Below are 10809 nucleotides of genomic sequence, written 5' to 3'. Positions count from 1 at the left end.
TAGATAGATAGATAGATAGATAGATAGATAGATAGATAGACAGATGAATAGATGAATAAACTAACAAAACCTTTATTTTAGCCTACATTTTAGTTTATAATGAATGTAATTCAGCCCTATCAAAAATCAGGTCAAATGTTCATGATTAATGTAAACACAGCAATACAGAAATAAAACATTTAAATGAAGGGGTGGTGAAGGAGTGATGCTTCATCTCGAAGGTGATTCATTTCCAGTAACTTCACATCCCAAAAGTATTACTCTCATACCACAGCAATTTGCCAAGATTACAGTTTAATTACAAAACAAGACACCATACTATAATCTCTTCATTAGCTGTTCAGTTATATATAATGTTATGGAATGCCCACAAGGTAGGTTCCTTAGTTAGCATTTACTTTATAGCAGCTATGAAGTCATCCTCATATGCCTCAATGTTTTTGCTCATCCTGCCTTGTTCTCCTGGAGTCCTGGTTCCATCATTTGGTTCAACCGATATACTATAATATACTTAATATCGAAAAAAAAAAAAAAAAAAGAAAGAAAGAAAAATGTAAATAAACAGTCATGTCTGAGATGTTATTGGCTTCTACCAGTCTGCCCCCTGACCCACAGAGAGGTGTTTTTTGGACTAAGCTTTGAACTTCTGAGCTACTAACTGGGGGAAAAAACATGAATGCCAATTTGTTTTTGTTTGTTTGTTTGCTACAAGCTAGCAAGCTAGTGAATGTTGGCAAGTGACATACTGTGTTTTTAGCTCCTAAAAAGCACAAACTATAAAACAGTGGCGGGCGGTGCATTTCACACCTAGGCCTTCACTGGTGTCCTTCCTGCATTAATCCACCTCTATACCATCATTATGACACCACAGCAATAGATACTAATCAACCGTTAAATAACAAAGTAAAAAAGAAATGAGGCTACAGTATTTCACACCTCACAGGGAATAGTCTGTAATTTTATTACAGTCCGCCTTGAAAATGTATTTGTAAGGACGTCTGCGACCAAATCTATTTCTTCTCCTCTGTCAGCCATTGTGAGTTAAAATATATATATTTTATTTAGTTTGTGCGGTTCACTGCCTCTGACTGCTCCAATTATCCAATCAAAGGACGGGAAATTGCTGACGTAATCGCATGCCTGCTAGAAGGCCCCAGTGACGCCAACTCGAAATCTGATTGGTTAATGGAACAGTTTCATTGCCACTTATTTTAAGCTCCGGGCGCCTGCACTATTGATTCTGAAGGCCTTAAGGCAGATTTCTTTCACCCTGGTAACACATGATGTCATCCACTGGCTGAAATATGATTGGATAAATACTCTTATCATAAATATACACTACTGGAAGCAGCGCAACCAAGAGAAAAGCTGAGAAATGTAGAGAATAGACTACTGGGAATAATTTAATACACATTCATGGAAAAAGAGAAGGCCTTGCTGGCCCTGATGGCCCACCACTGCTATAAAGACAGTGTTATAGTTTTGTAATGTCTTTAAATTGATTGATCTAAAGCAAAGACTTGTATAGGGAGACTTGGTGCCTGAAACACTGTGTTGTCCTTTCAGTCTGGCCTCTGACCCACAGAGAGGTGTTTTTTGGACTAAAAGTAGAACCTCTGAGCTACTAATTGGGGAAAAAATCATGAATGCTAATTTGGTTGTTTGCAACAAGCTAGCAGGCTAACTTTGGTGAGTGACATACTCTGTTTTTAGCTGCTTAAAAGCACACACTAGATAGACAGTCTTATAGTTTTAACAGTGTCTTTAAGTTGACTGATCTAAGGCAAAGACTTATATTTGGAAACTTGGTGTCTGAGACGCTGTGTTGTCCTGTCAGTCTGCCCCCTGACCCACAGAGAGGTGTTTTTTGGACTGAAAGTAGAACCTCTGAGCTACTAAATGTGGAAAAAAAAACATGGCGGCCAGTTTATTTTTGTTTGGTTGCAACAAGCTAGCAAGCTAACTTTGGTGAGAGATGTACTGTGCATTAAGCTCCTTAAAAGCACAAACTTTTATAGACAGTCTTCTAGTTTTAACAACGTCTTTAAGTGGATTGATCTAAAGCAAAGACTTGTATATGGAGACTTGGTGTCCTGTCAGTCTGCCCCCTGACCCACAGAGGGGTGTTTTTTGGACTGAAAGTAGAACCTCTAAGCTACATGTGGTAAAAAAAAAAAACATGGCCGCCAATTTTTTAGTTGTTTGTTTGCAACAAGCTAGCAAGCTAACGTTGTCAAGTGACATAGTGTGTATTTAGCTCCTGAAAAGCACAAACTATATAGACACTGTTATAGTTTTAACAATGTCTGAATGTTGACTGATCTAAAGACTTGTAAATAGAGACTTGGAGTCTGAGACACTGTTCTGTCCTGTCAGTCTGCCCCCTGACCCACAGAGGGGTGTTTATTCGTGTAAAAAGAGAACTTCTACAAAATCGTGTTTGTTTGTTTGTTTCTTTCTTTGTTCAGTCAGAATTTCACTTCACTTCAGTTTGAGCTTGTGATCACCCGAGGGCGCTGTTCGCTTTGTCTGAACAAGCTGCTTTGTGAAAGACGTCTCTAACCTGATGTACTGCCATTGTGAAAGACTCATTTGTGGTCACTTCAAAATGCTCTGGACGAAACAGATAATGATATAAAGCATGACCGAAACGAAATGCTAGTAGGCGTATTGTTACTGCCATCACGTACACGAGCCAACGATCAACAGCAACGACAGCTACAACATACATTCTGTTTCTTTTTCTCCAATCATTCATTTTTTTTCTTTTCAACTGGAATAAGCGGAGGCATTTGAAGCTGTTTTTGTTTTTTCCCTGTTTAAAGGCACTAGAATATCTAGAATATTAGTTCAGTCAGAAAAACTTTGTGTGGTTCAGAAAACACAGACAGGGAAAATCCAGATAAATACACAACGAAGTGTGAATGTGTCACTGCTCAGAGTTTCACTCCACACTGCAGCAGAGTGATGAGAATGAACCTATTTACATACAGTATACAGGCACATATGTGATGATCACAGCACTATGTACACACACGTCTCTCCACACATCTGCTTACACACTTCTTACATAATAACACACGTACATTTACATTCTCTTTCAACACAAGTATTGTGAAGCAGACTTTTTATAGCTAAAATTGGAAACTCCCCACTGTGGGATGAATAGAGGTTCATCTTATCTTATCTTATCTTAAAACACATTTTATTTTAGCTTTTAACCTGATTTTTTTCCCTTATTTATTTATTTATTTTTATTTATTTTATTTTTTTGCTTCAATGTTTTCTGTAATGTCACACTTCCATTACATTTCCATTATTTTATTTTATTTATTTGAATAAAATGACTATTTTAAGGACAAGATTTTTTTTTTTATATGACTTTTTATTTTTATTTTTCACAAACATTTTTTTGGTATACTATTATATATCATTTATTTTGTTATAATTGTTATTATATTATCTTTTCTTTCTTCCCTTTTTTCTTTAATCACTATTATTTATTTTTATTTGAATTATCGAACATCCTTGGAACAGCATCTTAAACATATTTATTTAAAAAATATGCTTTCAAATCATCTATTTTTGCGACCTGGGGCCTTTTTTATTTTTTAATAAATAAATAAATAAATAAAAATAAAATTAGCACATGCCCCATGGCGCTTTTCTTTCATAGATTTTTGTTCTTCCGAATATCTCTCCATTTGTGGTAGATTCATTTATTCATTCCCCCACGTGTCGTATCCCATTCCCCGTGGAAGCTCTCACCGGTCCGCATGTGGTGTAATCGGCTGGAACGTTCCAAAGGGGTGTCTGAGATAGTGTTTTCCTGCGAGATCTGAGTCAGCGAAAGAGTTATTCTAATGTACCTGTTTGCAGACCTCTTCCCCCACCCCCCTACTTCCTCTGCAGATTACCCAAGAGCCCCACAACTCAACTAAAAGCAGGTTGGGCCTGCAGCGTGGGTGAAGCTCAAAGTCACCGCTTCTTATAAGAAGACACAGATGAAAAGAAACCAAAGCCAAACCAAAAAAGTTTAGTCTGTAAACCTGAGATAAAAGCAATGAAGGGGGAAAGAAGAAAAAAAGTTTGTAGTGCATGATGCACTGGCTCTGAAGGCATGCCACAGTGACATGCACCTCATGAAAACAAACTTGGGAAACATACACACACACACACACACACATATATAACAACATACACACCGGAGTGAAGGAAGTTAAAAGGTTAGACTTCCGCAGCTGCTTGAGCTCATGGGCCGACTGGAAGTGGCCAACCACAGCTCATATACAGAAACAGCACTCATGTAATGTACGTGTGGCCTCAAGTGTGTAACGTCCCTTAAAACTAAAAACCAGACGCAATTTGGAATGGTTTAAAAGTATTTATTTATTTCGAACAAGAAATGATCACAAAGAAAATGATCATCGTAGACATTCAGTGTAAAAGCTTGTCACTACATAAGCCAAAAATAATAAATTATTTATATAGATAGATAAAGAGAGAGATATATATTCAAAACAAAAATGTTATTGTGCAAAAGAACCTTTAATCGTGTCCAGTAGCCGAAGGTTTAAACAGATTTTTGCAAATTTTACATTCAAACAATGTGAAAATATTTTTTGGTGAGAAGTTTAAATGATGAGGAACGAAAAAGCCCGACGTTGTCGTACAGAATGCTGCAAACTCTTCACTATTAAACCACGATGTTTCAGGTAAACATTGGCAAAGTATTAATAACATTATTAATAATCTGCTCTTTTTTAAAAAAAAAAAAAACGGAGCAAAGCAACAACAATGTACATCTGTCAGTTTTCGGATAGAAATATTACCAGTGGTGTGATCGTGTGATTATTCAGGATCTCCAATATCTATCTAAGCATTATATTTTTCATTTATTGCACCTCTGATTACAAAAAAAACCCCTTTACCAACGTTGGTCAGGTTATAAACATAGGTGGTGGTGTGTGTATGACTTCACTGTGGGTGGTCCTAACTGCCTACGAGTGTGACATCATACTGTACATGACAGCCATATTCCAGCCAGTCTTACACATTCGACATAAGTTTGTCTTAAGAGTTCCAACAACTATTGGAAACAGTTTCCTAACCTAGACCTAGCTCTGTTTGAGGAGCTATTTTTAAAAACCGTCCCTCTGTGTGAGGAGGTTAAATACCCACGTCTCTCGGAGCTATACAATACAATATTTTCCGAGCCAAACAGTCTGGATTTAGCCGGTGTTCACAGAGTGGTGAGTTTTCACAGTTGTGTAGGCCATACTGTACCTTCAATTAACATTTATGAGCTGCAAGACCTTCTGGAGAGGTGTGTATGGCTTCTTTGTACTGCTAAAGAACAATCTGAGTGGCCTATAGGTTGGTATTCTCTCACGTTTAGCGACTCATAGTAAGCTAAAAAGTCTAGAATTTTGTGAGTGGTATCGGAAACGTGTAGTCGGAGTTGTTGCACCGTTGACTAACGTTGTGTAAAATTTCCTGAATCAAGGATTGCCCTGCTAATTTGACAGAATAAATGTGTTCCTAATGACAAAACTCATCAACTCATCAAGCTGTTGTGTTTGGCTAATCAACAGCTCTAGCAGTACAGCGAGTCTTAAAATAAAGAAAAAATCTGGCACCTAAGAACATGGTTAATGTCTTTGACAGTTGCTTCCTCCTTCTGTTACTGGCTGCATCCCAAGCCACATACCAGAGCGATGTTCTACCCTGCCAGAATTTACCTCTTACCACAGGACAGGGCTTCTCCTCAAACATTTAGGAACCAGGAATCCTGAGCCGATGGTGTATTTTTTTCCAAATCTAATCCGAGTCAAATTTGTTAGAGCCAGAGTGATTTTTATTCCCGAGCTAGACCACATTAGGCCTGAGTTCATTATTTATAGTCTCACTTGCTCTTAGGTTACAGATTAATCCAATTCAATTTAAGTGATCAGTCAAACAGTACATTTAAAAAACATTCACAGACCCTCTGGTTATACGTCATTGCCCCTGAGGGTCCACCAGACACACTTTCTAAAGAGATACCACAGGGTTAGTTGTACCACACCACATCGTATGGAAATGTACAACCTTTACACAGCCATCTGTCACTGAAAATAACTAATCACATCACTGATAGTGTGAACAGACCACATAGAAGACAGCTAATATCACCATTATTACCATTACTCTCCAACTGGAGTACATTTCTAACTTAAATGTCTAAATATAAGATATCTAGATAAGAATTCTAAAGTCCAGCACCCAGGAAGCCGGCGCCTATGGTTATAAACATGTGCCGATATTCTATCTACAGCATAAACATGCCGAAAAAGTTATCAGCGGACATATATAGACGAATCAGAGAGCCGTTACTGACGTGAACGAAAAGCCCATCGTCCTTCAGCAGATGAAAGACCCCGCCCAGGTAGCTGTCCCTCACGTTGCTTTTGTGGACCGGTTTCGCGTTGTATCTGTTGTGTCTGAGGAGCGTGATGGATTTACCCAGATAGCGCGTTGTGTCCCTTTCCACCGTATAGCTGAAGGAAGTGCTGTCTGCACTGTAGCTAAGCTTGGAGTACACGTAGTAGTAGCCCTCTTTCCGAACGATCAGCTTCCCATCTTTGTACTTGAACTGGTAAACAAAGGACTCTCCATTTTCATTACCATTCCATTCCACGATTCCTTCCTTTTCAGGTTTCTTAGCGACTGTTCAAAAATAACAGACACATGGATGTAAACATGTTCGATAAGACATGAACTGCACAATGGGAGTGGTGTGATGTGGAGAAGCTCAGCCTCACCTGTCAGATGTGCAAGAGGCTTTGACGGATTGGGGATCGTAGGTGGCCTCGACTCCTTGGAAGGTTGCTCCTTAATTCGTTCTCCTGAAACGAACAAAGGTTCAGTGTGAACATGGTCATCTGTACTGGGAACTGGATTTGTGTTACAGCTTACTTCCTGGTCTTTCTTCAGATATAGTGTGACTTTAGAGCGTCTCAGAACTATGTATCTATGATTACTGCCATTAAAGATTCAGTGTGAGACTAATTATTCTCAGGCGTTTTAGTAAACAAAAAGAAAGTCAACATTTGGATTGTTAAATCATCAGTTCATGGTTAATCTTGTGCAGTCAGGATTGTACTCAGAAAATCTTTATACGGATCTGGTACAGTTTACCTCAAGGAGCGAATTATATTTAAACCGCATGAGTTCTTCACATCAGATGAACATTTCTATCCAATTTATTAAATCAAAGCTCTGATTAGGGATGAGGGAAGTTCTAAACATTACGAAAAACCTTCCGTATTTTCAGCTATTGATGTTAGCAGCTCCGAATACCGCTCTATAATTAGCATTGATCAATAAAGCTCACTATTTTTATTTCATTTTCATTTCAACATATTTTAAAACGATACTCTCTGGCTAGCATGTGTGTGTTCGTCAATTCCATAGCGTGTGTGCGATACACACAAGGTCAAAAGTTTAGGGGGCAGAGCTCGGAGCTGTGGGCTGTAGTTCGTTTCCAGATAAGTTTGTGCGTGTACCCCTGTGTGTTCTTCTGCTTCGGTGGTTTTTCTCTGTAAGTTTATAGCAACCCCTTGAACATTCTTGCTAATATGGTGGCTGTAGGCTCTCTTTCAGTGGTCTTTGGTTTACGGGGTGTTTTCAGGACACTCATTTTAAATAGTACATAAAGGGTCTGACTCGGTGCGTTCTTTACCTTGTAGTGCTTCGGTCTTCGGCTGAGCAGGAATCTGAAAGAGAGCAAGCATGGTTTAGATGATATCTGATAAGATGCACATGCATGAAAAGATAAAGACGGCTGCAGAGCAAACCACAGAAGGTGGACCGGCCCACCAGCATGCAGGTCAGAAGGAGGAAACAGCAAACATGCTATGTCGTGTGGTCTGTCTGAAACTTCAACCTTTGCATGCGTAGTCAGAAGAAAAAGTTCTATGGGGTTTATAGTGGAAAAAAATGGTTCATAATTCTGAATATAAACACAAAGTGCCTGTGTGAGTTTGAGCAGCATGGTTTTTCTTAACTTTTACACTCCATTCACATGGAATAAACTATTTCCTGACTGGAAAAAAAAAAAAAAAGAATTATGGTATCTTTAGAAGCAGAAGACCAGAGGAAGAGTTTTTATAATAATGATGATATCCTAGATGCTTCCTGAGGTGTCACGTAACATAAAATACATATTTATTGAAGTCTTTTTCTGAAAATTTGTGTTTCTTGGGTGGCGGTTAGGGGTCGTGTTATTGCTAGTTTCATTACATTGGAGAAAAAACATTTAAAATGCCAAATAACACTTGCTGTTAGCGGCCAAAAAAAACTTAACTTAACTTAACTTAACTTAACTTAACTTAACTTAACTTAACTTAACTTAACTTAACTTAACTTAACTTAACTTAACTTAACTTAAATTTTTTATATATATTTTATCGTGAAATGTTGATGCACACGCTGGTCCCAGACTCCAGTCTATCAACACAACACCGAAGCTTCAATACGTTATCCTGAGAAAAAACCCAGTGCTTTTGGGAAATTCCACTTCACCTTGCTTATATAATGTATATGTATACAAGCTGAAAAAAAAAATGAACCAGAAAACCCAGAACCCAGAAGAGTTTCGGCTGTCGGTCAGTCCTGCTGCATCATTTACAGGAAGCTGCATCTCGCATGTGGTGGGCTTCAAGGAAGAGGTGGAGTCGGCATGCACTGACTTATTTTTAACCATAAGTACACTAGATCCAGGTCTGATAGAATAATATGAGAGTCTGTTGAATGATATGAAACTATTACTATGAATACCGGACGCCCACTGTGTTGCGCCTGACATAGATTTAATAGGGCGAAAAATTTTAAATATCCGAATATAAAATGATCGTAATGCAAGATGGAGAATAGTTAAAAGTTATATAAGTTAGTAAATACAAATACATTTTAACATAAGTCGAATATTAATCTTAAACGTTTTTGTCTAATAACAATCTTGAACGTTTTCTACAATATTTCTTATGTTCTGTGAAGCTGCTTTGAGACAATATCCATCGCTAAATGCGCCTAACAAACAAAATCGAATTGAATTGTAAAGCTCTGATTTTTTTAAACGATCCAAAAGTTTATTTTTATTTAGTTTATTTTTTCTAAGCATTTTTCTAATGAAATCACCAAATTCTATACGCTCGTGTAATTCCAACGCAATTGGATTCACTTCCCTGAGTTATGGATGCTCAAAGATAAGAAGAAAATGAATGTGTACGGAGAATAAAATAAAATATATAAAGGTATAAAGGGTGAGCAGAGGAGCAGGTTGAGGAGGAAGAGGAATCGATTAAGTTAAGGAATATGTCAGCTTCATGTGCTGTAACTCACTCATTACACAAGTAAAACCTTCAGTTACTTAATCAAAGCTTACTACTTACCATCATGAGTAATACAGTTCTGGTTTGTGTGTGTGTGTGTGTGTGTGTGTGTAATAAAGAAAGTGTTTCACAATTCAAAACCACACCATCGTTTTTAAAAAAGAAAATAAAAAGAAGTGCTCAGAAGCAGCAAGGGCAAAGGTAGAATAAGGTGCTGTTTAAGGTGCGAAAGTTTTTCAGCAGAACCGAGACCAGAAGAAAGTCAGAACAGAAGAAGTCATGATGGACAGCACTTACAGACACCTGGGTTTGGTTAGTGTGGTGGAGTCTGTAGATGAAGAAACCCTCCACTAATAAACCAGCCAAAGCCAGACACACCAGCACCACCAGCAGGTTCTGGATCAGAAGCTTCTTCCGTTTCTGGATTCGTCTCTGTCCCGGTTTGGGGGGCAGCGGCGGCGGGAAACCGGTTCCACCGTCCACTACAAACACGGAAGGTTTTAAAAAACGACCATCAGCCATGTCTGTGCAGTCCTGCAGGCCAAACGTCTGAAGCACTCTGAAGCACAGGTGACGATCCTCTAGACAAGATAAAATGCTGAGCAATGGCTGAAGAGGCAGCGTGAAAGATAACTCCCACTCTGGTACGCTCCTACACACACACACACACACACACTTACACACACACACACACGCTGAGAGACACACTGTGTGTTCACTCTGTCACATTAAGGTGGGTGGACAGTTGCAGCACAGCGTCTGTAAATACAAAAAAGTATGAAAGACGAATTCAGAAACTAAAACAAAAAAACAAAAAAAAAAACTCATTTTAATATCCATTTAAATAAAATAATAAATAAATTTTAAAAAGGTTTTGGTTTCTGTTTTTTTTTTTGTTTGTTTTTTTTGGCTAACTGCTCGACCTCAGTGTGAAGAAATTGTTTCAAAGGTGTGATGAAGGAAACGAGCAAACACACACACACACACACACACACACACACACACACACACACACACACACACACACACACACACACACAGGGCCTGCATGAAAACCGATTCTCTGAAAATAAACCAGCTCAACAAACTCGGGGCTAAAAAAAATATATACACAGAATTGTTTTTCATCTCTCATAAAGTTGTCTGTCCTACAGAGCAGTAAGTAAGTTTAGAGTAAACACCGCTGTAGTGAAAACCAAATACCATCAAGATCATATCTGATTCTTTTCCGCCTAAAGATGGATGGGGTAGAACGGTTGTGGGGGGGGGAGGGAGTGTTCACATAATAATAACAGAAGAGTCTCATAACCAAGCACATGAACCTGTCTGTCTGATAACCTGTCTGTCTGCCTGTACCCCTGGTCTGAGAGTCTCGTCGCTCAGTGGTGCTCGCTGATGCTGTGGATGGATCTGTGTGGACAGTCTGTAACCAGGA

The 10809-nt window shown here is 38.6% G+C and overlaps 1 protein-coding gene across 1 annotated transcript; it reads right to left on the bottom strand.

The window, feature by feature from the left end:
• Positions 1-4399: 4399 nt before the first annotated feature.
• On the bottom strand, positions 4400-10014 carry tnfsf14 (TNF superfamily member 14). Its single transcript, XM_058377264.1, has 4 exons — positions 9672-10014; positions 7724-7757; positions 6804-6887; positions 4400-6708 (listed from the first exon to the last, which is right to left on the bottom strand). Exons 1-4 carry the CDS (start codon positions 9894-9896, stop codon positions 6311-6313), a joined length of 741 nt encoding a protein of 246 aa, XP_058233247.1. The 5' UTR covers positions 9897-10014; the 3' UTR covers positions 4400-6310.
• Positions 10015-10809: the final 795 nt, after the last annotated feature.

This window comes from Hemibagrus wyckioides, linkage group LG24, assembly GCF_019097595.1.
Source record: "Hemibagrus wyckioides isolate EC202008001 linkage group LG24, SWU_Hwy_1.0, whole genome shotgun sequence".
In the NCBI taxonomy this organism is placed as follows: domain Eukaryota; kingdom Metazoa; phylum Chordata; class Actinopteri; order Siluriformes; family Bagridae; genus Hemibagrus; species Hemibagrus wyckioides.
The sequence above is the reverse complement of the archived record's forward strand: the minus strand, read 5'-3'. Positions and strand labels throughout refer to the sequence as shown.

Bases quoted from the DNA above. Each gene is read 5' to 3' on its own strand.
- tnfsf14 (XM_058377264.1), bottom strand. From the start codon at position 9,896: ATGGCTGATGGTCGTTTTTTAAAACCTTCCGTGTTTGTAGTGGACGGT. The intron at 7,758-9,671 runs GTAAGTGCTGTC...GCTCTCTTTCAG, and splicing joins CTAACCAAACCCAGGTGTCT to ATTCCTGCTCAGCCGAAGAC. The intron at 6,888-7,723 runs GTAAAGAACGCA...TGTTCGTTTCAG, and splicing joins GAAGACCGAAGCACTACAAG to GAGAACGAATTAAGGAGCAA.